Genomic DNA, 25,593 nt, shown 5'->3' with positions numbered 1-25,593 from the left:
TATTTAGTTTTCAAAATGACTGTTTACATGAATTACCAGCTCAGATTACCTGACAAGAGCAAAAAAAAATACTCACATTCCTCACACTAGAGAAATTTTAACCAGCAAAGATTTAAGTTTATTCCTTAAAAATAAATCAATTATAAAAATGTCTCCCATTAATAATTTTTTGTCAATGGTCCAATGTAACGCCATTGTTGTTAATGCAGGAATTGTAGGTGTTTGTGGTGTCGAACCTGTCTATCTGAGTCAGTCTCATTGTTAGTGTCGTTTTCTCTGCAGAAATCAGTCTTAATGTTTTTTTTTTTTTTTGTCATCTCTGCAGAGATCTGAGCTTCAACAGGCTCAACAGTTTTCCTGCAGCCGTCACAGCTTTAATTAACCTGAAGGAAATGTGAGATCAACACACACACACGCACACACACACACACACACACACACACACACAGACACACACGTTCTTCTATACTTTTATGTACACTTTCCAAACAGTATGTCTAAGACTATACATTTTTACTTGTGCATGAATATTGACATTTTATGCAGTTTTATATGTTTATTATACTAAATTTTGGTGGCTTTATTTCCTTTTCAGTTTTAGACAGTAGATTAAGGAACAAGCTTTTAAAATATTGCACATTGAAGAATCAGTGGAATCCGTGTTTTCCAACCTTCTGTTTTTGCTTTATGTAATATCAACTGAAACTTTGCACATGGATAAACTGAGGACAGCAGTCAGAGGCAGTGTTACTATATGTACAATAACTTTGACCTTGATGATGTAGTTGTACAGATTGTACGTCTGTTTACTCATCTCCTTACACATGACACTCACCTTGTTATGATGAGTATTTCATCTAATTAAATTTACCCTTTTTTACTTAACTTTTTTAAAAAAAATTATATTCTGTAACAAATACACAAGTACTGCATGCATCTATTTCATATGTTAAGTCTTGTGTACTGGAACCCCCCCCCCAAAAAAAAAAAAAAAAAATCATTTTAAGGCTCTGGTTCAATAGTTTCCATCTGGCCCTGTGTATTGTATATGTTAGAGTTTTTGCAGGGAAAGCTAATTTGCAACACTTGTTCTGTGGAGGAATCTTACCCCTCTATGGTGCAGTATTGGCCTGTTACACTCACATCATACATCCAGCAGGATTATGAAATATTTTAAAGGGCTCTGTGAAACCACCGTCTTAAAACATGCTGTGAGTACTTCTACTGTTGGCTTCCTTCTGGTCTCCATTTTCTCTGCATTCAGCCGCCCTTGAAATCTCAATTAATGCCATTTCTTGGTCAGGACAGTTAACTGTTTTCAGAATAACCTATGCAACAGTGCAAAGTCCACAACTTATTTGTACTTCACTGCAGAAAAAAACTGCTTTGACAGCTGATTCAAAGAGAGAAATAAGGCAGCAAATGGACAATGTATCAGACAGGACACATGTATGAATGTATGCCTCTGACTCGTTCTATAATATTATTATTATTATTATTATTATTATTATTATTATTATTATTATTATTATTATTATTATTACATAATTATTATATTTATAGTGTAAAATGGGTTGATATTTGCACACTATACACTTTTATTCCTATGGGCTGTTCCACTGAGGTACAATATTGTATGAAGGTAACCTTCAGACAAACAAACCTATTTAAAGTGTGTATTCTTACGCTTTTATAGTTTTATGTTTCAAATTACATGTACTTTAAAATGTGTATTTTCATTTCAGTGTAATTAGATTTTAAACAATACCTTTCTTTATCCATTTTGTATCACTGTTATAAATGAATAGCATTAACTACAGCTGCATTTCATTTTAAGAAGACAAGTGCACACACATAGCCCCTCCTCAACATAATGTATAGTTGTTTTTTATGAATTAGTTCTTATTCTTTCCTTCTGTTTATCTTACACACATGTATGACTCAAGTCAAGGTGTGTTGAACTTTGACCCTGAATTTCCTCTGTTTAACTGAACTTCTACTGAATGTACAGATTCAACACATTAAAAGAAACAGGTCTTGGGGATTTATGTCATATTGTTAAATGTTTGCATCAGTTAAATGATGTTCATTTCCATCGACTGCCCTTTGTACTGTTATGTACTGTGGGTTTTATTAAATACAATATAAATGATTGAATAGTTGAATGTTTTTTTCTGCAGAAATCTCCAGAACAACAAGATCACTTATGTTCCAGAGAACGCCTTCAGTGGAAACCCATCCCTGGAGACGATGTGGGTTATGATCCACTCAGTCATTTCTAGAAAACATGTTCACTGAAACTGCTCCTAAAATATTAAAATGGAGACATAAATACAGCAGAAATCTTGTTTCCTTTTGGCAGAAACATCCTGAACAACCCTCTTCTGACAGTCGGACACTCGACCTTTAAGCACCTGCAGCACCTTCAGACTCTGTATGTCCTTCTTGCTTATTATTTTTTGCTTTGTTTTCCTTTTAGTGTTGATTTCAATTACAATCCAGGTATTATCCCTCAATATGTTCTTACAAAGCCATTAAAAAACTCTATCTCTGCAGCGCTTTTATTTATATTTTCTCTGTTCAAACAGGTTTTACTTTCCTGGAATACATATTTTTATAGTTCCTCAAGACTTATACAAAATCAAATTTAAAAAAAGGAGTAAGCATAAAAAGTGTCATAATAATGTGAGTTTTCCATGTCCTAAACTCCTGCAAATGTTGTTTTTCATTTTCTAACAGATAAATCAAAAAAAAAAAAGTTGAAATAAAGAGTTGCTAAGATTTTACTGAGAGAACATTAGATATTGCACAAATTTGTCTCAAGATAAAAAGCATGGACAAAAAAAATGATGTTTAAGAAGAGAGGACAGACAAAATATCATTAAAGAGTGAAAGAGAAATCTGCAGGAGATTGTTTCTGCTTTTATAAATTACATTAATCGTATATTAAGTTCTTTCAGGTTTTTTTTTTTTTTTTTTGACATTTTCAGGGTAAAGTGAGTTTTACTGAGATATTACTTATGACTGATGGAAAGATTATTTAATTCTGAAAAGTATTAGAACACGACTCATGAAATGGTAGATTATGACATGTTAGACATCAAAATAGGCTAGTACACCATATAAATTCACTTCAAATGCACATTTAAGACAAAGAAAAACATTTAATATCCTGTGAAATGCCAGGGATGAAAACCTAATGAATAAATGTGAATCGATTTTACTGTACAAGGCACTGAAAAATAGTTTTGTGTCAACTACAAGGAAATGGTGGCCTGTACTTTGTAAAAAATATCAAACACACCTGATTTTCTTACATTACAACAATCATTACCTTTAAGACCAAATATCTGAATTCATCCCACATGTTCACTGACGTTATGTTTCTGGATTATCTGTTGTAGTCAGTGAATGAATGAATGAATGTTTACATGTGAGAGTGAATGAATAATGGATCAATGATGTAAAGCGCTTTGGGTGGCTTGAAAAGCACGATAGAAATGTAATCCATTATTATTATTATTATTATTATTATTATTATTATTATTATTATTATTATTATTATCATTATTTCAGCTCTTCCTATATCCGTAGTCTGATCTGGCGCTAACTGTGCTAACCGGAAATATGATACAAAAACAAACAAAGATGGTGGCCTCAAGGTTCAACTGGAAAAATTTGTCTATAAAAACACAGTACAACCACATACAAAGCAAACAAAACAAGCAAAACAAAAGAAATAAATATATACTATTATACAAAAGACATAATTAATAAATTTTATCTGTAGTCTGATCTGGCGCTAACTGTGCTAACTAGAAATACGATACAAAAACAAACAAAGATGGTGGCCTCGAGGTTCAACTAGAAAAATGTGTCTATAAAAACACAGTACAACCACATACAAAGCAAACAAAACAAGCAAAACAAAAGAAATAAATGTATACTATTATACAAAAGACATAATTAATAGTGTTATTCAAACATCTGTCAAGGAAAGGGAAGAAGTTATTAGTTAAATTACACTTATTTAATCCCACCCCTTTTCCTTAAATCATCCATCCATCCATCCATTGTCTTCTGCTTTATCTATTGCCGGGCCACGGGGGTAACAGTCTAAGCAGGGGTGCCCAGACTTCCCTCTCCCCAGACACCTCCTCCATCTTTTCCGGGGGGACCCCGAGGCGCTCCCAGGCCAGCCGAGAGACATAGTCTCTCCAACGTGTCCTAGGTCTTCCCCGAGGCCTCCTCCCGGTGGGACATGCCCGGAACACCTCCCCAGGGAGGCGTCTGAAAAACAGATGCCCAAGCCACCTCAGCTGGCCCCTCTCGATGTGGAGGAGCTCCTTAAATCACATATTATAATAATAATAATTGTGTATTATTATAATATATGATCCTTAAATCCTATATTATAATAATATACACTAAACTGCAACATAGTCTCATCAAAACAATGATAATCCACCATAATAATTAAATAAATGAAATAAAATAACAACAATATTACTGTTATTACTTTTTTCCTACCCCTTGAAAATAAACAGGAGAAAAGCCACTGATATTCTAACATTTTAGTCCCTACATCTGAATAGAATCATACCTCTGTTTAACCTGTGTCTGTTTATTATCTTTTAACCTGTAAAGCTGTAACTGTGTTTGTGTCTCAGTGATTTGTCCTTCAGCTCGGTGGACGGTCTGCAAAGCCTCCAACACCTGAAACTGTCTGGGAATCTGCAGCTCAGGGTTTCCCTCTGGCAGCACCACACCATCAGGTAACACCACGCTACTGTCAGAACCACCTGAACCCAGATCAGAACTGGGTCAAGACTGAGATCAGACCAAAAACACAGCAAGGGCATCACAGATATGATATGGTAATAGTGGTTGGCAGGGAGTAACAGAGTGAGGCAAAGGAAAAACTAATACTAGATTCAGAACTCCTTAATTATAGACTGATGCATTTTTATCTGTAGGTTTATAGCCTTTTGTTTTTAGTCGTAATATCTTGTCAAGTGCTCCACTTGTCTCTTCGTTAACCTGGGACAAAGGAAGGATCCCTCTACAGACTGAAACCATCCATGGGGAAAATTTTAAATGACACAGCATCTTCACAAGACTCGCCTGGTATAATATTACCCTCTGTATTTTACATTTTTCTGTGAAAATCAAGTATTTTCTTATATTTAATTAACTTATCTTATGTTTGTTCATAAAAGTTCGGGGTTAATTCAAATCCAAACAGAAAACTGAAGAAAAAGTCACAAAATGTGTCATTAACTGAATGTAAAATCTTCTACAACCACTGTCATTTGTCAAACTGTATGAGTTTTACTGGTGAATCAGTGTTGTAGAAGATGATACAGAGCCTCTGAATGTTCAAATGGGTCAGATCTGATGATGATTAAAAGCTGAGAAATCGTATTTTACCTGAATTATTTACATGTATTGATAGGATCAGTGGTTCAGCTGTTATTAAACGTTTTAGATGAGTAGATGCTTCTGGTCACTGGTGCATATTTAGGTCTTTAAGGGTTAAAACAACCAATAAAAAAAATTCTGTATTCATAAACACCTGTTCCACAAAGGCACACTGTCATTCCAATTAAGTAAAATAAATGTCATTAAACTGTCTTGGATTAAGCAGGATTAAATCAGTAATATAAGAAAAATCTGCTGCTACAACTTGCTTGGGCAGATTTTAAATTTTGTCTTTGAGCAATTAAACTAATGAAGAAATTATAATATCCAAGCATCTTGTACTTATTACAAACAGCAGAAACATAGTTATCATAGATATCATAGGTACATTAGGTATTGTAGTTATCGTAGGTATATTAGGCATCATAGGTACATTAGGTATCGTAGGTATCATAGGTTTCATAGTTATCGTAGGTATATTAGGTACCGTACAGCGGGGGTGTCAAACTCATTTTAGTTCAGGGGCCAGAACCGGCTAAATTTGATCTGAAGTGGGGCAAGCCAGTAAAATAATAACAAAATAATATATAAATAATGTCAACTCCAAACTTTTCTCTATGTTTTAGAGCAAAAAAAGTTCATTTACATTATGACAAGGTTTACAGCTACAAACTATCCTTTCAAAAGATGTGAATAACATGAACATACTGAAAAAAAAAGTATAATTTTAACAATATTCTACCTCAGTTTATAATTTACACATGTACATTATAACTTACAGATCACAGTGGATCTACAAACACACAAAACAAAAAATAACAGACAGAATATTGTTAAAATTGTACTTGCTTCTCTTAAGACCTTTCAGGTTATTTGCATTTTTTGCAAAATTATGCTTTGTTTTAGTGTAAATACATGAAAATATTTACATTTACAAAGAGAAACATTTGAAGTTGTCATTATTTAGATTTTATTATAATAGTATTTTACTGAATCCTGCCGACTTGAGATTGAATTGATCTGAATGTGGAACCTGAACTAAAAGGATTGTTAATATTTTAATGTAATTTTTGCATTTCACAAATTCATCCCAAAGGCCAAACTGGACCCTTTGGCAGGCCGGATTTGGCCCCCAGGCCACATGTTTGATACCTGTGGTATATTAGGTATCATAGGTTTCATAGTTATCGCAGGTATATTATGTACCATACAGTGTATTAGTTATCATAGGTATATTAGGTATTGTATATTAGGTATCGTAGGTAACATAGTGTTCATAGTTATAAGTATATTAGGTATTGTATATTAGGTATGATAGGTTTCATAGTTATTGTAGGTATATTAGGTGTTGTAATTATCATAGGTATATTAGGCATCATAGGTATATTAGGTAAGCCTATCATAGGTTTCATAGTTATTATAGGTATCGTAGTTATCATAGGTGTCGTAGGAATCATAAATATCGTAGGTATTGTAGGTATCATAAGTATCTTAGGTATCTGTAACAGCGCTGAGATGTATCCTGGAAATTTCTCCAAAGGATGGGCTCTTGTGGAGATTAGCGCGGTCCTCCAGCAGCATCTGGTGACCTAGCTTTATCATAAATCAAAACTTCAAAGATCCTTCGTCAAGACTGAGAAACAGCCTGTGGTGAACAGGAGCAGGTAACCCATAGACCAATCCATAAATGGACGGTTGATTCATTGTATGGTTTGATTGTTTATGTCTTATACTGTATTTAAATGTGGCCTGTTATGTATTTCTTGTTGACCCGATGAAGGCTCGAAACAGAAATCCACAGTTGATGCTATAATAAAGCTGTTCTATACTACAAATGCTGCTGGAGTTGAAAATAAATCAGAAAAAGTACCAGATATTTGGTGAAAATAGAACAATATTTTGACCAGTATGAGGCTAAGTATAAGTGCACTCAGGACTAAGAGAAATGTCAAGTACTACAACACCATATCACACAGCTGCAAAACACAAACGTAATATGTAAAAAGAAGGAAAGAGATGACAGACTTTTGTAATTTAATCTTTTTTTTTTTAACTTCTATTTTATTGTTCCATTTTTGAAATTTTACAACACAAACATTTCGAACATAGTGTCAGTTGTCGCCCTGTATATTGTCCATTTTTTTCATCGATCTTCACAAGTTGCTTGCTGTAGTCTTATGATATATGCAAGTCTCTCCATGTTGTGAATTTCTTCCACAATGTCTCTCCAGTTATTTAGGGTAGGGGGGTCCTCTTTGCACCATTTTCGTGTGATGGCTTTTTTAGATGATGCCAAGAGGATTTTAATCAAATATCCATTCCCACTTGGTATGTCCTTTCCTGACAAATGACCCAAATATAACACAGAACATGTCCTTGGTAGTTCATATCCCAATATTTTTCCAAGTTCTTCGCTGATATTATTCCAATATTGGGACAGTTTTGTGCACTGCCAAAAAACATTGGCGCATGATTTAATTTAATCATATTTTAACTGTATCTCTTATGTCTCTTTCAGGGCTGCAGAACCAACAGACGGCGTCCAATGTTTTGTGTTGCCTCCTTGCATAAAGTTAATAAATCCTGACAGCGTGGACACTATAAGTAAGAAAAATCACATTTAATCTGGTTGAAGGAATCTGAAAGAAAAAAAATCAAACTTTTTTTTTTCCTACTTTTTCATAACTATTGACCATTAGGCCTATTGTTGCAAATTAGCATCAAACTCAAATTTTTATCTATTTTATGGGCTATAGTCAAATTAATAGTCAAACAATCTCCCCTTAACCCATAAAGACCCAGTGCTAGTTTTGTGGCAATTCCAAAATGAATTTTTCTCTAGTTAACCCTTCTTAAGGGATTAATCACCATTTATTATAATATTATGCTTTGTATTTTGCATTTTTCACTGTAAATTATTAAGTTTCCTATATTTAATTACCTACACATAATTTAGATGGCCATGAAAACTCAGCATTAATTCAAAGGTTTTTATATCAAAACAGAGAAAAGAACTTTTTCAGCAAATTTATCAAAAAATTCACTTAAAAACAAGTGTGTCCATCCACTGTCATTGATCCAACTCCATGGGTTTAACTGGTGAATTAATGTTGTAGAAGATGACGGTGTTTCCACGTTCACTCTGAACGTCCAAATGGGTCATATCTGATGACCATGAAAAGATGACAAACTGTATTTTACAACAATTATTTACATGTATTAATAGGACTAGTGGATCAACAGGTATTAAACAGTTTAGGTCAGAAGATGCTTTTGGACACCAGTGGAGGTTTTGGTCTTTATGGGTTAATTTAGCATCTGCTTGAAAGCAAAAACACCAATAATTTATATTTTGAAATACTTGTATATAAATTCAGGCATTAAGGGGATAAATATCTTAATACTTAAATGTGTTTGACATTTTTAGTTTTTCCTGTATCTTCTTTGAGGTACTTAAGTGGGGCGGCCATGGCTCAGGTGGTAGAGCGGGTTGTCCAATAACTGAAGGGTTGGCGGTTTGAATCCTGCTCTATCCTAGTCAGTCCGTTGTGTCCTTGGGCAAGACACTTCACCCTCCTTGCCTCCAGTGCCACTCACACTGGTGCATGAAAGTTCGGTGGTGGTCAGAAGGGTCATAGGCGCAAATTAGCAGCCACGCTTCTGTCAGTCTGCCCCAGGGCAACTGTGGCTACAGATGTAGTTTACCACCACCAGAGTGTGAATGTGAGAGCAAATGAATAGTGTAAAGCACTTTGGGTGTCTAGAAAAGCGCTATATAAATCCAATCCATTATTATTAAGTCATCATACCTCTCCAAATGTTAGTTTTTATTATTATTATTTCCTAACCCTGACCTCTGTCTCCTCCAGGTCAAAGCCGACGCTACTGGACTCTTCACTTTAACATCTCCTTCATCTTCATCCTCTCCATCATTTTCAACTCTCTGGTCCTGCTCTCCATCATTTTCTCCTCAGCAGCTGAACCTCCAGACTCTCACCCTTTCGTCACCGCACTCTTCTGCCTCCGCTTCATCATCGCTGTCGTCGCCGTCACCGTGGACTGTTTTGGTGAAGTCAGGCCAACAGGATGTGGACTCCTCAGCTTCCTCTTCACTCTGTCCTCTCAGGCTTCTGTCCTCCTCATGATGGGGGTCGTCTTTAAAGTCCAGATGAACACCTGCAGGAGGGTCTGGAGCTTCTGCTTTGGTTTTATCCTCGCTATCACTGCATTACCTCTGTTTATTATGGAGGAGAAAACCCTCTGTTCTTCCTGTTTTCTCCTCAGACTCTCCACGTGTTTGGGTTATGTCACAGCTCTGGTCGTTCTCAACACTTTCTGCTGCCTGTTCTCGGCTGTCACTCACATTTTTAATCGCCGCCATCAGAGCAAAGCTTCGTTCAACTCCAGCGGACTTCACGATGACGCCACACCTGTTTTGCTGACCTTCCTCCTCCTTATAAACACTTTACTCCTCTCATGTGCCTCCTTCATCTGCATCTCCTCCCTCCTCTTCCTCCCTGATGTGGATGCCTGTACATCTGCAGGGTTGATCTTCATCACAGCCCTCCACACTGGTCTGGATCCACTTCTGTATCTGATCCTCAGACCGTGTTTCAGGGAAAAGTATCAGATGTCATACAAGCTGAAAAGTGTGAGCTCAGAGAAAATATCCTGTGATTTAACACAAAGCGTTGTCTCTGTTTCTCTGTAAGGTTCCTTCAGAGGTGGAATATAACCCAGTACGTTTAGTGAGGCCTGATTATACAGTGGCGGAAAAAAGTTTTCATTCACCTCATACATTTGTGATATTTTTAATTAAGAATCACCCTTAAGTCAGTGAGCCAGGTGTAAACACGCAGCAAGCAGTAAATCTCAAAAACCACAATTTATTTCGGTTAATGAGCTACTGCCCCAGTTTCTTTTACTTTAAACCACTTTGGTACCAAAAATCTCCAGTTATCTTTGGACAAAAGGCTGCGTGTACTAGAGAATTTTAGACCAACAGTGGCTCTGGACTACTCCATTTAGGCAGCTTACCAGAAGGGGGGGTCACGTAATTTGAATTAACTCACCAGTTATGTTTCGGATGGAAGGACCAAACCAGGAGAAAAGAAGAACTCACCAAAAAGGTTTGAGGTTTTAAAAAGTTAAAACAATAGCTTGATTTATTGCTTCAGGCAAATTAGAAAAAGTTACAAAAATAGTCTAGCATCAAACAAACACACATTTCGTCACAGAGAGAAAAAGATAAAGCCAGCTAAAAAAAGAAAAGTTTCCTTATTTACTTTTTATAGTCTTTAGTGACTTTGAAGACTCCCATTACTCAATGACATCATTCATCATACGCTTATTATTGGTTAATCATAGTTACTGGGCAGAACATGTCAGTCACTCCATAAGCTAATTCTAAGAAAAGCAAGCACCTTGAACACCTGTCAATCAAACCAACTGCATAGCTGAACCACAAAGTTTCAGAAAGTACGCTCTTGCTTAACACCTGCACAATTAGGCTAACATTTCTTGACCACAAAAATTCCCCAGGTTCAAAATCTGTTTTTTCTGCTCGACTCTCTTTACCACAACTACTTTCTAAAGCTGTAAAATTAGATGTTTTAGGTAGAATCTGACCTTTTCTCTAAGTTCAGCACAGACAGGTGTGAGTTTATCAAAACCACATACACACGAATTAAACCTGACACTGACTGTTCAGTACAAATAAGGATACGTCTGCAAAAATAAAAGATTCTTCAAGCAAAACAACTTGTAACATTACATTTTTTCTTCTCCATTTTGGTTCATGATGTATGATGTCCATCCGACATTTTAGAACTAGTCAAAGTCACACATTCATCTTCCATTTAATGCAATCTGTCTCACACAATTATTGTTCTGTTCTCTAAACTCACATGTTGCTTTTTGCACATGCTCAGTTCTGTCCAGGTCAAAACTGGATGTTTTAGCAAGACAATAGCATGACATGTGGAAACTGTCAAGAATTTAGTTTTATATTTAGTCCATTGGCCTGAAGGGTCCGATGGACTGTTGGTATCAGTTGGCGTCCATCCGTCGTCCGTCTGTAAACAATTCTTCAAGAATCTTCTTGTCCGAAACAGTCAGTCAGAATGACTTGATATTTGTTGTGGAACATCTTTGGGTTAGGGTTAGGTCTAAGGATAAGGTCTACCAAGTTTTTTCAAAGAATTGGGAAATGTTGATTTTTTTAATTTTTTGTGAATTTTTGAAATTTTAAAACCCCCCATTGGTTTATAATAGGACAAATTTCAAAGTGCTATAACTTGAAAACAGTTGAATATATTGATATAATTACTATTGGCAATAGATAGGAAGTCACATATGGGCTTTCATTTGGTGCCATGACATTTGACCTTGAGTGACCTTGAAAGATTTTTCAGCAAATATCTCATGACAATATTCAAGATTGGGTAAAATTTTAAGGGTGTTCGAAAACTTTTTCCCACTACTGTATGTTTGTAGCATCACTGACCTTTAAGAACAGCTGGGGTTTCAGCTTCTTTTTATCCTTATGGTGTAAAAATCCATATTTATCAAACCCAGGGTCATATTTGTGCTTCTTGCTTTAAAATATTGAAATAGACTGATGATTTAATCTTACGGTACAGGTTACCATGGCAAAGGCAAATTTTACAAAATTGTTGAGAGTTCCAACATGTCATGCCCTGGATGTTTTTTTTTTTTTTGGTTTTTTTTTGTTGTTGTTTTTTTCTGGCTAAAACATCCAGTTTTGACCTGGATGGAACAGAGCATGTGCAGAAAAGAGCATGAATGTTTGGAGAATGGAACAGTACTGGGCTGAGGTCAATGACTTTAGATCAGGGATGTCAAACTCATTTTAGTTCAGGGGCCACATTCAGCTAAATATGATCTGAAGTGGGCCGAACCAGTAAAATAGTAACATAATAATATATAAATATTGTCAACCCCAAACTTTTCTCAATGCTTTAGAGTGAAAAAAGTAAAATTAAACAATGAAAATGTTTACATCTACAAACTGTCCTTTCAAACAATGTGAATAAGATGAACAAACTGAAACAATAAGTGTAATTTTAACAATATTATGCTTCAGTTTATCATTTCCACATGTTCATTATAACTTACAGATCACAGTGGATCTACAAATACACAAAACATTTAAAATCAGGCAGAATATTGTTAACATTGTACTTACCTCCCTTAAGACATTTCAGGTTTTTCATATTTGTTCAGGTTATTCACATTTTTTGTGAAATTATACTTTGTTTTAGAGTGAATACATGGAAATATTTACATTTACTAAGAGGAAAAATTTGGAGTTGTCATTATTTATGTTATTTTGATAGTATTTTACTGGTCCTGCCCACTTGAGATTGAATTGGTCTGAATGTGGAACCTGAACTAAAAGGACTGTTAATATCTTAGTCTAATTTCTGCATTTCACAAATTCATCCCAAGGGCCGGACTGGACCCTTTGGTGGGCCAGATTTGGCCCCCGGGCCGCATGTTTGACACCTGTGCTTTAGAGTGATTCTTAATGCAATATATCACAAATACATGGGGTGTTGAAAAACGTTTTTCCACCACTGTATGATAATCTTGTAGAATTTGATGCATTGCTATAACTTTAACTACTTACACTTTTTAAAGTATACATACACATATTAATGCAGCAGTAAAATCAGCCATAAACATCATTTATGACAGTTAAACACTGACCATTTTACTGCACAATGAGCACTTCTGCCATTCATACTTTAAAGTACATTAAAGTCCTGTTACTAAGTAAGGTATTGAATGCAGTACTCTTATTTCTAGAGGAGTACAGTGTGTATTAGTACTTTATTTAAGTAAAGTCTCTGAGTACTTTATTTTCCTAAAGCAGTATCATACATAAAGTAGCGCGATGTAGAAATCTAGATTTGTATTTTTCTGTAGGGAAGAGGCTTCTTAGTGTTTCCCCTTATTTATTTATATTTCATTTTCTCCAGTCTTGACGTATTCATAATACTAGCCATAGTAATCTAATCTTATATGTTGCATTTGTTTCTAAAGTTACTGCTTTTACCATGAGTTCAACATGTTGATTAACTGTAAATATTAACACTGTGCTTCTACCGCATTGACGAGTCAAAAACTGCTGTGAAAAAGAACCAGTTGCAGCTGTTAATAATTTTTTATAAATCCCTGTGATCACCAAGCTCTTTAACAACTAATAAAGGTGACAGATGTGTGTGTGCTCACACAGTGTCGAATCAGGAAAATAAAATGGAAACACTTGTGGTGGTTTAACAGACTCACACCTCAGTTATTCCACTGGTTTCCAATGTGTAACCATTTAATGATCTGACACATCCACTTCTATAGATCTGACATGGAAAAACTTAAATCGTGTTTTCTTTTTTCTTTTTTTTTTCTTTTTTTTTTTTAAAGATTAACGTTCACTCATACCTTCAAAGATGTGATATTTAACAAGTATGGTTTACAGGAATTCGCCTGTATTTTTTTCTGTGTTAGATATTATATGCAGTATATTCTACTTGTTAAGGAAAATGACATACATGTGTATACATCAAACTAAAATAAAACTCAAGACTCAACTTTTACTGGTTATTTTGAACTTAAAAGCTTTGAATTATCTACTTAAATTCCCTAAAAGTTTTTTTTTATCTATCATAATTTTGTTAACATGACATGTTTGTTTTTCTACTGTGCATAATCGACATAAATATATATATATAAAATATTTCTACAAACATGCAATGGGCAGTTTTATTACTTATTACTTACTTATTATTACTATTATTTTATTTATTTTATTATTAAATATGTTCCTGTACCACAGGTCACCATTTTTACATTTGCATACTTAAGTTGTAATTGAGGAAAATCTCAAATATAAATAAATTGAGACTAAATTTATCAACAGCAGCAAATCTTTGTCCCTTCCTTATTAATTCAAGGTTCCTCTTCTCCCAAGTTTACATTATATATTTTCTTCACCTTTAAAAATGTTGCAGTTTGACACTAGATCGCTCCTTTGATAATCATAAAATATATTTTACAGTACAGGATAATTTTAATATATTTGCATCATATTTTCCCTCATGTTTCAACTGTTTTGTGAAGAAAAACATGCTGTTGTTCACCACATGCATGTTTTCATACTCATGTAAAAGGTATGATTTCAGGAACATGTAGTTCACCTTTTTCCTTTTATTCTAGTAACTGTTTAAACATTACTGGTTTCCATGTATTTTTGTGGAAAAATCCCCAAATTACACACATAATCATAAAATACATCTTGAATATGTGATGAAACTAAGCCAGTGGTTCTCAAACTTTTTACAGTGGATTACCCCTTGAAATATACTTTTTTAGCCTAGTACACGAAATTCTTGCTTCAGCATTTTTGATTGAAAAAATTAGGCAAAAATTGTTCCTGTGTCAGAGGTGTGATTTTATTTTCAAAACTTTGTCAATAAACAACATATTGAACTATATTAAAAATGACATCTAAATAGTGTAAAATATCAACTGAAAAGTGCCCTCTTTCATTGATATTAAAAATAAATTGATCATTAATGAATAAATGAACCTTTCAACCAAAAATAATTACTGAATTACTCAAACTTATCTTGAATAATATAAAATACAAATGTTATTAAAATGTTACCAAAGTTTAAACAAGATGATGGACAATAAAACTAGGAATGTCAATTTTATTATATGAATGTATTTATTGTGTTTTATATTTTAGCATTAATTCTCATTTATTTTATATTTAGTACATGACTTATTTAATGTATTTTTCCAAAAACATTTCAAGTACCCCTGGGGGTACACATACCCTCATTTGAGAAAACTGATCTAAGCCATTTCCACTTATCACTAGAACTACATATTTTCCATTTCCTTATTCAAAGTCTCGTGGTTATCCTTTTGCATATGTAAAGTTTGGTGCATTAAGTGTTCATGTATTCGATACGAAAAACATCAAATATCTGTCAAATATTTTTTAACACAAGGAATAAGGTTCCAATAATAACTAGTGACTGAAATCTAGATTTATTTTAATCATTGCTGGTCTTGTTGCAGTATATTCTTCATGTTGTTGGGGACATTCTCCACAGAATGCATTTCATTTTTCTACCTTTTGTTCTGGTTACCTGTATTACCTGTTCTAGTTGCCTAAAATGATATCTTGCAGTTCTGTTTTCTAAACCAAAAACAGTCTCTCAGACACAATAAAAACTCAGGACACAGATCTTTACCTTTACAAAATAATTTATTCACATTTATATTCAACTTACAAAAAACATTAGAAGGACTTAATTCTCCTCCCCTTTCTAATACTTTTGATCATCATATAGTATAATTTTAACAAAAAAAAAAAAGGAAAAAAAGACGACAAATTGCACATGAGAACTTGTTAGCGAGGTCCTGACTGTCTCATCCTTGTTTAGTGCGTTTAAAGGGCCTTCCCCGTTGGTCGGCAGGCAGAGGACAGTCACAGCGTTCATCAGTCTCTGTGGCAGTCTCACAAATACAAGGGACAATGGAAAAGCCAAATAGAAAATACTAAGCAGGCAGGCAGCCATGCTCCACATGGACTTCAATTTTCTTTCTTTTTTTTTTTTGGTAGGTTTAACAAAATAAGCGTCTCAATCTTTCCTCAGGAGACGTAGTGGGACAAAGAAAACACAACGTGCAGATGTTTCAGCATCACTACAGGGGGAAAACATCCTTTAAAACACACAGGGACTCAAACAGCACAGTGAAATGTCACAGTCCGTCCCAATGCCAACCCTTCCAGGTATTTCATAATAAAAAATAATAAGGGGAAAGGGGAAGGGGTAAAAGGGGGTGAAATCCAAATGAAAACTTGACAGTAACAAAACAAAACAGGGGAGACAAAAAAAAACAAAAAAAAAACAAAACAAAAAAAAAAAACAGGAAAAAGGCAACACTGTGTCACTCAGCAGGATCTATACTTACGTATATGATGTAAGGAGACATAAGCGGGTCCAGAGTGATTTGGACATTCGAGGGACGTGGTGAGATTTTCTCGTGTCCTGCGCCCTCTGGTGTCAAAGAGCGGCGCTGCAGGAGGAGGGAACTGTGGCTCATTCTTCCCGGCCCCCTCCTCAAACTTTTCTGGCTTACCTAGGCAGTGGCCGTCTGACTGAATAATCTAGAGCCAATCTGGTGATTTTTAAATGATATACATGTAAATTTTAGTTGTGTTTTTTTCTTGAAGAGGGTGTGGACCTCGCTGGAATGGCTTCGAGTGTCACTGATGTTCTCCCTGCGTTCTGCCCAGGCCTAAATTTAGCGACTCACTGAGACTCACTCCCAACTCTTGACACTTGTCAACAAGTTTCCTCAGTTTATCTGTTTTACCTCCCTCAGCAGCTTCAAACAGCAGGCGCTACAGAGAGGGAGAGAGACAGAAGAAATATATGGAGAGAGAGAGAAAGAGGAGGGGGGGGGAGGGAAGGGCAGCAGGTGAACATGCGTGTATACAGGTGTGACGCAAACAACACAAACAAAAAAATCTGTTTGGTATGTGTGTTATGGTCCGTGTACATTTTGGTCAGTGGATTTTCTTTACAGAGACATTAATTTGAAAAAATCTGTAAAAAAAAAACAAAAAAAAACTAATACTTTTTTTAAAATGACTTTCTTTTTGACACAAACCATTCTACAGGCAAACAGGCCATAAATTTTGATCTTTCATACCGGAAATATTTATGGCAACAGAAAAATTGAGGGAAAAGGTTAAAAAAAAAAAACTGCTTTTATGCTCACTGTAGATTTTTTTTGCCCTTTTTGAAAAACAAATAATAATTGCTGGAAATTTCAAGCCTTTTTTGAGGATGTTCAGAGAAACTGAACTCGAGTGACTGATTCCTGGAACCCTGGTTATTCAGTGTTTCCATAAATCGCTGAAATACTGTTCGACTGATGTGAAAACCAAATTATTCCTGCCTCATCGTGAAAAACAAAAAAAGTCACTAGCAGATGAAAACTAACAACATGCCTTTACTTCTGCTCTCTGTTTATATGATGTTCCAAATAGAAAGAAAAAAACAGAAACTACAGTATAGTCATTTTCTTCATCTAATTTAGAAAACAATTACTGTATCATGATGACAAACTGATATAAAACTGAACATATTCAGACAAAAGTGTTAGGCCATTTTCATCTGATTTACCAAACCTCTGTTCTCTTCACTTCATACGTAAAATGTATTAATATATATTTCCTACTAACAGAAACATATTGTACGATTATTGAATTTACATTATCTCTATATGGAATCCATTGTTGACCATGAACATTTTATTTTTATATTTTAAAAGCAATATTAAACATGCACTAGTTCTGAAAAAGAAACTCCTGTGACCAAAACACACACGTGTTATGTGTTTGCATGTGATGAGTGTTAAGAGAAACTGAAGGGGGCAAATTACATCTTTCCACAGGGCAGCACACAGTGGAAGGTTTTGGAGGGCTTGCTGATAGAGAAGTCGTACCTATAAAAAATAAACAAATATAACAAGGGGGAAGGGGATAAAAAAAAACAAAACAAAAAAAAAAAAAAAAAAACACACCAAATGTCGGAGCTCTGTGTCAGTTCAGCGAAGACAAAGACAGAAAACGAAAGCGTGGAATGAAGTCAGAGGTTTAGTCATGTTTTCATTTAACAAACACACCAATAAGCAAATCCCAAATATCAATCAAGAAGCTAAACCGCCACACGTTACACTTATTTGTGGACGGTCAGAAAAAGCCTGTGGGGGAAGAGATAAGGTTCATTAACAAGAAATGAGCGATAATGTTTAACAGCTTTTTTTTTCTTTTAATCTTTTCTACTTGATTTCTTCATTTATTACCAGAAGTTACTTAAAAGTTTTCTCAGCTACACTTCCTGACTCTAAAATGACACTCAACCCCCCCATCCCCTCCGACACTAACTCACCTCTGATCGCTCCTTTAGCTCCCTCTCCACAGCTATTGCTCTGCCGAAAGACACAGCACAAAGACGTTTGTCAGCGTCACCACCGGAAAACTAACAGACGTAAATATGTTCTGAAACGTCTCCCAGTGCAATCCAAGATTCATCCTCATCTACTTTCTTTAAATACCATAAAACCTAAGGAGACTGTGCAGTTGTGGTCGAATAGTTTAAATAGGACACATTTTTTTTGTCTATTCAACCACATCATCATTGGGGATGGGAATCGATAAGAATTTAACAATTCCATTCCATTATCGATTTTGCTTATCGATCCAATTCCTTACTGATTCTGTTATTGATTCTCATTGAATGAGGGAATAAAAGAGTACAAACGGGTGTGTTTGCATTAACTGTCTTTTATATTTCCATCTGTGCACAGAAAATATAACATGTACGGGGTGGGGAAGCAAAATTTACAATATTTTCAGGCAGGGATTGAAAGACAGTGTATGACCAATTAGTTTATTGAAAGTCATGAGAATTTATTTGCCACAAGAAAATTTACATAATAGAAAATGTTTTTATTCTATGTGTCCTCCTTCTTTCTCAATAACTGCCTTCACATGGTTCCTGAAACTTGCGCAAGTGTTCCTCAAATATTCAGGTGACAACTTCTCCCATTCTTCTTTAATAGTATCTTCCAGACTTTCTCGTAATAGTTTTGCTCATAGTCATTCTCTTCTTTACATTATAAACAGTCTTTATGGACACTCCAACTATTTTTGAAATCTCCTTTGGTGTGACGAGCGCATTCAGCAAATCACACACTCTTTGACGTTTGCTTTCCTGATTACTCATATGGGCAAAAGTTTCTGAAATGGTATGGATAATAGTGTTAGGTATGATTATGACATCAATATATGTTTGGTTTCAAAACAATTGACGTAGTGTCCGCTGAGAAAAAACAACTAAATGTTCATTGTAAATTTTGCTTCCCCACCCTGTACAGTATGTACATATAATAATAACAGATGACGCCGGGCCTAGTTTGGGGGGGGCGGCGGCAGTGGCGTGCAGTGAAAGTGAAACTAAAGACGTTTTACTAATTCCTCTATTGCTGCATTTCCACTACGTTAAACCAGTTCGACAAGGCTCGGCTCGTCTCCTGTTATTGTGCACCTCATTTTCTTTCCCCTACCTTCAGAAACTTGTATTTGAGGGGGTATGATGTTTGTTACCCACACCGGAACTGGGCCCTGCGTTCACTCTGCCACTACATTCACAAGCGTCGCTAAGTAGTGTACCAAATACGTGACATTCCTGTAAATGATTCACATGCTGTGGACAAATGTTTGAACATATTGCAGGGATTCCACCCTTTTGAAGACATGGAAGCTTTGACAGTGTTCCAGTGGACCTGGTGTCATCTTTTTAGACCGTTTCTGCCTCAACACCATGTTGGCTACATTCTGACCAAAACAATGCAGCGTACGTGTGACGTCATCGCGCATGTGCAATGAAGGCGGAATCGATATGCAGAATCGTTAAGCAGGAAGGCAAACGATTCCAAGGAATTGAGCTACTGGGATCCGGTTCTCAAAAAGAACCGGTTCTCGATTCCCATCCCTAATCATCATGCTTTTTTTGTCTTTTTCGACTCAGAGGCGATAGGTGTTTCTGCACTTACATTTTCCAGTTGGCCAAACACTTGGGAGCGTTACTGCTCAACATCCTGGCCTGGAATTTCAGATGTTCAATGTTCCCATCCTGCCACTCTTGGTGCAGCAACCTGCACAGCAACAGATGAGCACTGACACCAACAACTGACAAGAACGTCAAGTCAAAGACGCCAACACTTCACCCGTCAATCTGCTGGAGCAAAAACGCTTACCAGCCACTGTGTTTTAAAAATGAACAGGAAGGCGACAGAGGCTCAGATGGGGCTCGTTTTACCTGCTGAAAGTGTCACAACCTGAAAACGTCACCCCCCTGACATGCAGCCGACACACAGCCATGGACATGCAGCTGCATTTGTTCAGAGTGTGTGTACCTCAGGCCAAGCACGGTGTTGTTAGGCATCGCGTATCGTAGTCTCTCCAGGACAAGTGCATGTTGGGACGGCGGCAGACAGCTCAGGTAAAAAGTCACCACCTGAAGATCCAATAAAGAGCAAGTGAAATCATTAACCCACTTTTGTTAGTCTTTGGTACATTTATTTGTATATTCAGACCCTAATAGTTCAAAAAGTTTGAATTTGAACCCTCCAGGTGCTGAAAAAGCTATCTTTACGCACTGCAAAAATCCAAATCTCACCAAGTGTATTTTTCTCATTTCTAGTCAAAATATCTCATCACACTTAAAATAAGACATACTCACCTAAAGAGTAACTTTTCAGTGAGATATAAGAACTGATTTTTAGACAATAGATCTTGAAAATCTTATTTAAAAAAAAAAAAAAATCTTACCAAAATAATTTTCACTTGTTCCACTGGCAATTTTTTTACTTGAATTAAGCAAAAAAAATCTGTGTGATGAGATATTTTGACTAGTAATGAGAAAAATACACTTGGTAAGCTTTTGATTTTTTCCAGTGTATTAATTTTGGCAAAAATCAAGTGGATTTCTACAACCCCTTTGCAATTCCTTCTTAATTTGTTACATTTATAACTAGTTACGTCACGACATTTGCACATATAAGGTCAAGACTTCTGATGAACATTTCTCCGAGTATGACATAATTGTTTGTCAGCAGCAGTGGTTGTAGTCCATACTGAAAATATGTCCAAACTTCAAGCCGATTACCTAAAATGTTCAGTTGCTGGTTGAACGGGACAGAGCAGCACAGTCAACAACCTGGAGGGGGTGGGGCGTGAAGTGGCTTATGTGCATTTAAAGGGCCAGCGCTCAAAATGACCTTTCAGGTGCCATTAGTCATAAATTACATCCCGCGGGCCAGATTTGGCCCCCTGGCCACATGTTTGACACCTGTGCCTTATATGAATCATTAATCAGCCATATTCTCAGTGTGAATGCCTGTGATAGGCTATAGCAGCCTTACCTTGTTGTGGAAGTTGTAAGAGCTCCAGAATTCTGCTGGGTTGAAAGGCACCTCCAACCGAGACGGGACGGTACTCAGACAGCGCTGGACCAGATCTGAGAACAGTTTGGGTTGACTTTTGTTTGGAGCAGAGGCCTGCTGACTGCTGCTGAACACCAGATAACTGGAGAAAGAGAGAGAAGGAGTTAATCATCTTAATTATCTAAGTTTATTGTGTACTAACGCTGTAGAGATGATGAACAGGAGAATGCTGGTCAAACTGACTCCATCCAGAGTTTATGAAGCTCTTCCAGCTGCATCGGTGATCCCAGCGCTCGCTCAAAGGCATCCACCGTGTCCTCAACGGAACCGTGCAGCCATTGCCAGCAACTGAAAAGAAAAAAAAAAAAAAAGAATCAACTTAAGTTACATTTAATCCAAAAAGTTTCATTGTTCACCTGTATTTTGGTTTTAATAGAGAACAGAAGGATCTAAGGCAGAGGTGTCAAACTCATTTTAGTTCAGGGGCCACATTCAGCCAAATCTGATCTCAAGTGGGCCATACCAGTACAATAATAGCATCATTTTTCTCTGTATTTAAGGGAAAAAAAAAAAAAAAGTAAAATTAAATTATGAAAGTTTTTACATTTACAAACTATCCTTTCACAAAAATGTGAATAACCTGAAAAACCTCAAATTTCTCAAGAACAATAAGTGCAATATTATGCCTCAAGTTATCCTTTATACATGTGTATTTTATGTAGATCACAGTGGATCTACAAAAGGTACAAGACCTTTAACAGACACAAAATCGTTGGACTTTGGAACTAAAATGAGAATGGCACACTGGACTATTAATATCTTCAGTGTCATTTTTTGCACAAACTCATCCTGCGGGCCAGATTGGAAGCTTTAGCGGGCCTATTTTGGCCCACAGGCCATATGTTTGACACCCATGATCTAAGGAAACCACTTGACTATATTTGAATGGTTTTTAGATTAGTTTTGGGCTGTGGAGAACAGGTTGCACCAATGCTAACATGAATCTGCAAACATCAAGCGACCACACACCAGTGAACCAGATGGAGGTACGGCATATGCTGGCCAAGCTGCTCCTGGAACTCCTTCTTAATGATGGGGCCTTGGAGCAGCTCTTCAGTGGGAAAGCCCAGGATGTGTCTGAAAGAAGAAAAAAAAAAAAGCACTTTACTCATATAATAGCTACATTCCAAACACCGTCTTTTCTCTTGACTAGATGTTTTCAAGTGACTGACTGTAAAATGTAGCTGAATTACGTACCGCAATACATCCACAGGCTTCCTCTGACCCTGTTCGTCTTCACAAAGGGACAGGATGAACCCTCGAAACAGAGGGACGACAGCACTCGACTTGTCCTGTAAAAGAGGAAGGAAAGAAAGAACATTTAACCCTTTTAATACTGCCTTTATAACAGGCCACCTAGGTGTCTTCATGTTTTCTTTGCAATAAAAGTGTCAGAAAATGTCTTTTTTGCCAATTCTTTTGCACCTATGTTTTCAGGGAGAATTTAACTTTCAATACCTGGCCATTAAGTATCATTATTATAAATAATAAATGCTTAAAACTGTGTTTTTGTAAAAAAAAAGAAAAAAACTGACTTGAAGTTTTTGGCATATTTATTATCAGAAACAACTCTAAATGTCCGTAACGAAACATTTTGAGATTGCAGAAATAAACTTTTAAGTATTTAACATCTGCTCAAATGTTCTTTTTGGTCTTGAACATTCAGTATCCATATTATGGCTTCGTATTTGTTGTTATTTCCAGGCGTTTTTTAGCCTGTGTGGAAGTCTCTGAAACAGTTCCTTTCTACTTGTAACAGAATCCCACATTGCTGCAGTTAACTGTTATATAGTGTTGGGAAGCTCAGGATCTCAGCTTTATGATGCCATTTGAATTTTGTGGATGGTGCAAACAGTTCAGAAGTAATCTGAATGCTGTAAAGTGGAAAATGCAGCACAGGAGAGATTAAAAAGTTCTGAGACTTAAAGGTAAACATGTAGAATTGAAGTGTTTGAATGTCATAACAAAAGCTGATCGCAGTTAGCTTTCAGTGTAATATAATAAGGGCATTTTCATTTTCAAGTGTGTGTTTTGTCTAAAAATATGTCACAATTCAGCAAAAAAAAATCTTTATATCACACAACCGATTCAACCACAAACACAATTTTACTCTTAAATCTGACAAGGACGTGCTTCATATGTTCAAATGTGAGCAACTGAAACCTCAAAAGATGTGCATAATTATTGCATATAAATGACAAACTGTTAACACATCATCTGAAATTACTTACAGGTATGAATTAATTACATCTAAAGTGATTTTCTTTAAAAGCTGCATCCTTGGACAGACAACCATTTATTTAAGACCCTGAACAAAACAGCAAAACTCTCAGGCCAGTTACATCTGTGCTCGTTTTCGTGTTTTGTTTTGGATTCACGTTATTTATCCTGGTTTTAATTCTGCTGTGGTGAAGTCAAAGGAAACATTCCAAATGAAAGGACACTCAAGTCTAACCCGTTCGAAAACAGAAATCAAAACAGATGCAGTATGAGAGACTGGACTGAATATTGGCATCTGCTGAGCTCACCTGAGCCATGAGGAACTTGCAAGAATGATAGAAGACCTCAGCGTTGTTGGGACATTCAGCCAGGGCGTGAAGCCACATGCTGACTGCCTGACCGCCATCTCCCTTTCCGATATGGAGGTCGGCCAGAGCATCTCGTAGGATGCACGACTCAGGACAAAACTCCAGCAGAGACTCACACAGCAGGATGCCCTCATCAAACCTGTAGAGACATAAATATTTAATGATCATCTACTGCAGATATTTATTCTTTATGTAGTTTATTTTGTTTCACATAAAAGCTAGAAAATTATGTATATTAACCATTAATCATCTTGATGATTCCCATTAATAATGTTTGCTTGTTAAAGTGCATTTCTTAGTATTTATACATTTCCCTTAAATTGTAAAACATGAACACTGAGTGATTTTTAATTACTGAAAAGAAGTTAAGGGGTAGGTTCTGTTAGAAGGTCAAGAGACATTTGAAAACACTATATTTAAAGGCTTTAGGACACATTTGAGACCTTAAGTGGCATAAACTCTACACAGAATTAGTTACTGTGTTTGGGGCAAAAGTAAGTAAAAGCAAAACAGATATAATTGATGACAACATTTCAAGAGTAATGAAACCCCTTCATGATGATTCAGAGGCTACACTTGAGGACATTTGAGAGAACTGAAAAACATACTGTACATGTCCAGCAAGATACTTGTCTTTTTTTCTTTTTTACATACATTAAAAAAAAACATGTACTATTACTACTATTACTATTATATAGTCATAAATAAAGGGATTTATTTTCAAGTGTGCCGTTTTGTTCTTTTTTCATAAAAGGTCAGCAGGAACAGGACATGAACCATGAGCAGAGAGGTGTAGGTGATGTGCAGCAGGTCTCTGGCATGAACTCACTTCTCCAGGATTTTATTGAGGAGGATGAGGTTTGTGTGAAGAGGAAGGCAGGCCAGTGTCCTCTCACTCTGCGACAAAGTGTCATCGATGCAATGATTGATGGCATCTGTATAAAAACAGTAAGTGCTTTCAGTGTGACGGAGCTGCCCTGAAATAAAATGATTATGATTATGCAAAGGCTGTGTTAGACTGTGCCGTTCTGTTCGCGGTCTCCCTACCTTCAAATAGTGCGATCAGGATATCGAGTGGAGTGCTGATGTCCTGTGGCGTTTTCCAGGGGAGCAGGAAAGGCTCTCTGCTGACAAGTCTGGACGGTCCGGAGTCAGCTGGGTCATACAGGCTGGACGGCAGACGGTCGAACTCCGTCAGGTGAATGTAAGAGAGCCACACCAGGGCCCGGTCTCTTGGGGTCAGGTGGTCTGCAATGCTCCTGTCGTAGGCTGATTTTAATGCATTCTGGAGAAGTCAGACAAATATTTCTGCATGACTTTCTTTCACCCTGGGGCTCACAGAGGATTTCTTTTTTCCCGCCTCAAATATTGCTTGGATTATGGCTGTTTAATCCAGTTTTAAACTTTGGTTTTCTCCTGGGTATGATTCATTTTGGACAGATGTGGGACTTTTGGACAAATTAACCTA

The 25,593-nt window shown here is 36.3% G+C and overlaps 2 protein-coding genes across 10 annotated transcripts in view; one reads left to right on the top strand and one right to left on the bottom strand.

Annotated features, from left to right (window-relative positions):
* LOC115420378 (leucine-rich repeat-containing G-protein coupled receptor 5-like) overlaps positions 1-10,132 on the top strand; it is a 41,488-nt gene extending 31,356 nt beyond the window's left edge. The window contains exons 6-11 of the mRNA XM_030135615.1: positions 326-394; positions 2,181-2,252; positions 2,363-2,434; positions 4,671-4,775; positions 7,940-8,025; positions 9,291-10,132. Of these exons, the coding sequence (XP_029991475.1) occupies positions 326-394; positions 2,181-2,252; positions 2,363-2,434; positions 4,671-4,775; positions 7,940-8,025; positions 9,291-10,132 (1,246 nt within the window). The remainder of the gene's footprint in view (positions 1-325; positions 395-2,180; positions 2,253-2,362; positions 2,435-4,670; positions 4,776-7,939; positions 8,026-9,290) is intronic.
* Positions 10,133-15,702: 5,570 nt separating this feature from the next.
* Positions 15,703-25,593, bottom strand: part of zfc3h1 (zinc finger C3H1-type containing) — a 30,059-nt gene continuing 20,168 nt past the window's right edge. For 6 of the 9 annotated variants that reach the window (XM_030135549.1, XM_030135548.1, XM_030135550.1 and 3 more), the window contains exons 24-34: positions 25,173-25,410; positions 24,955-25,060; positions 24,066-24,264; positions 22,735-22,829; positions 22,507-22,614; positions 21,721-21,825; positions 21,457-21,619; positions 20,449-20,549; positions 20,086-20,187; positions 18,420-18,459; positions 17,218-17,973 (exon numbers count right to left, since the gene is read on the bottom strand). In XM_030135549.1, the coding sequence (XP_029991409.1) occupies positions 17,737-17,973; positions 18,420-18,459; positions 20,086-20,187; positions 20,449-20,549; positions 21,457-21,619; positions 21,721-21,825; positions 22,507-22,614; positions 22,735-22,829; positions 24,066-24,264; positions 24,955-25,060; positions 25,173-25,410 (1,494 nt within the window). In that variant the 3' untranslated portion in view covers positions 17,218-17,736. Of the gene's footprint in view, positions 16,865-17,217; positions 17,974-18,294; positions 18,670-20,035; positions 20,188-20,448; positions 20,550-21,456; positions 21,620-21,720; positions 21,826-22,506; positions 22,615-22,734; positions 22,830-24,065; positions 24,265-24,954; positions 25,061-25,172; positions 25,411-25,593 lie in introns of those variants that run through there. The other 3 variants (XM_030135554.1, XM_030135557.1, XM_030135556.1) reach the window with 2 other exon arrangements.

Source organism: Sphaeramia orbicularis, chromosome 6, assembly GCF_902148855.1.
Source record: "Sphaeramia orbicularis chromosome 6, fSphaOr1.1, whole genome shotgun sequence".
NCBI lineage: Eukaryota > Metazoa > Chordata > Actinopteri > Kurtiformes > Apogonidae > Sphaeramia > Sphaeramia orbicularis.
The sequence above is the reverse complement of the archived record's forward strand: the minus strand, read 5'-3'. Positions and strand labels throughout refer to the sequence as shown.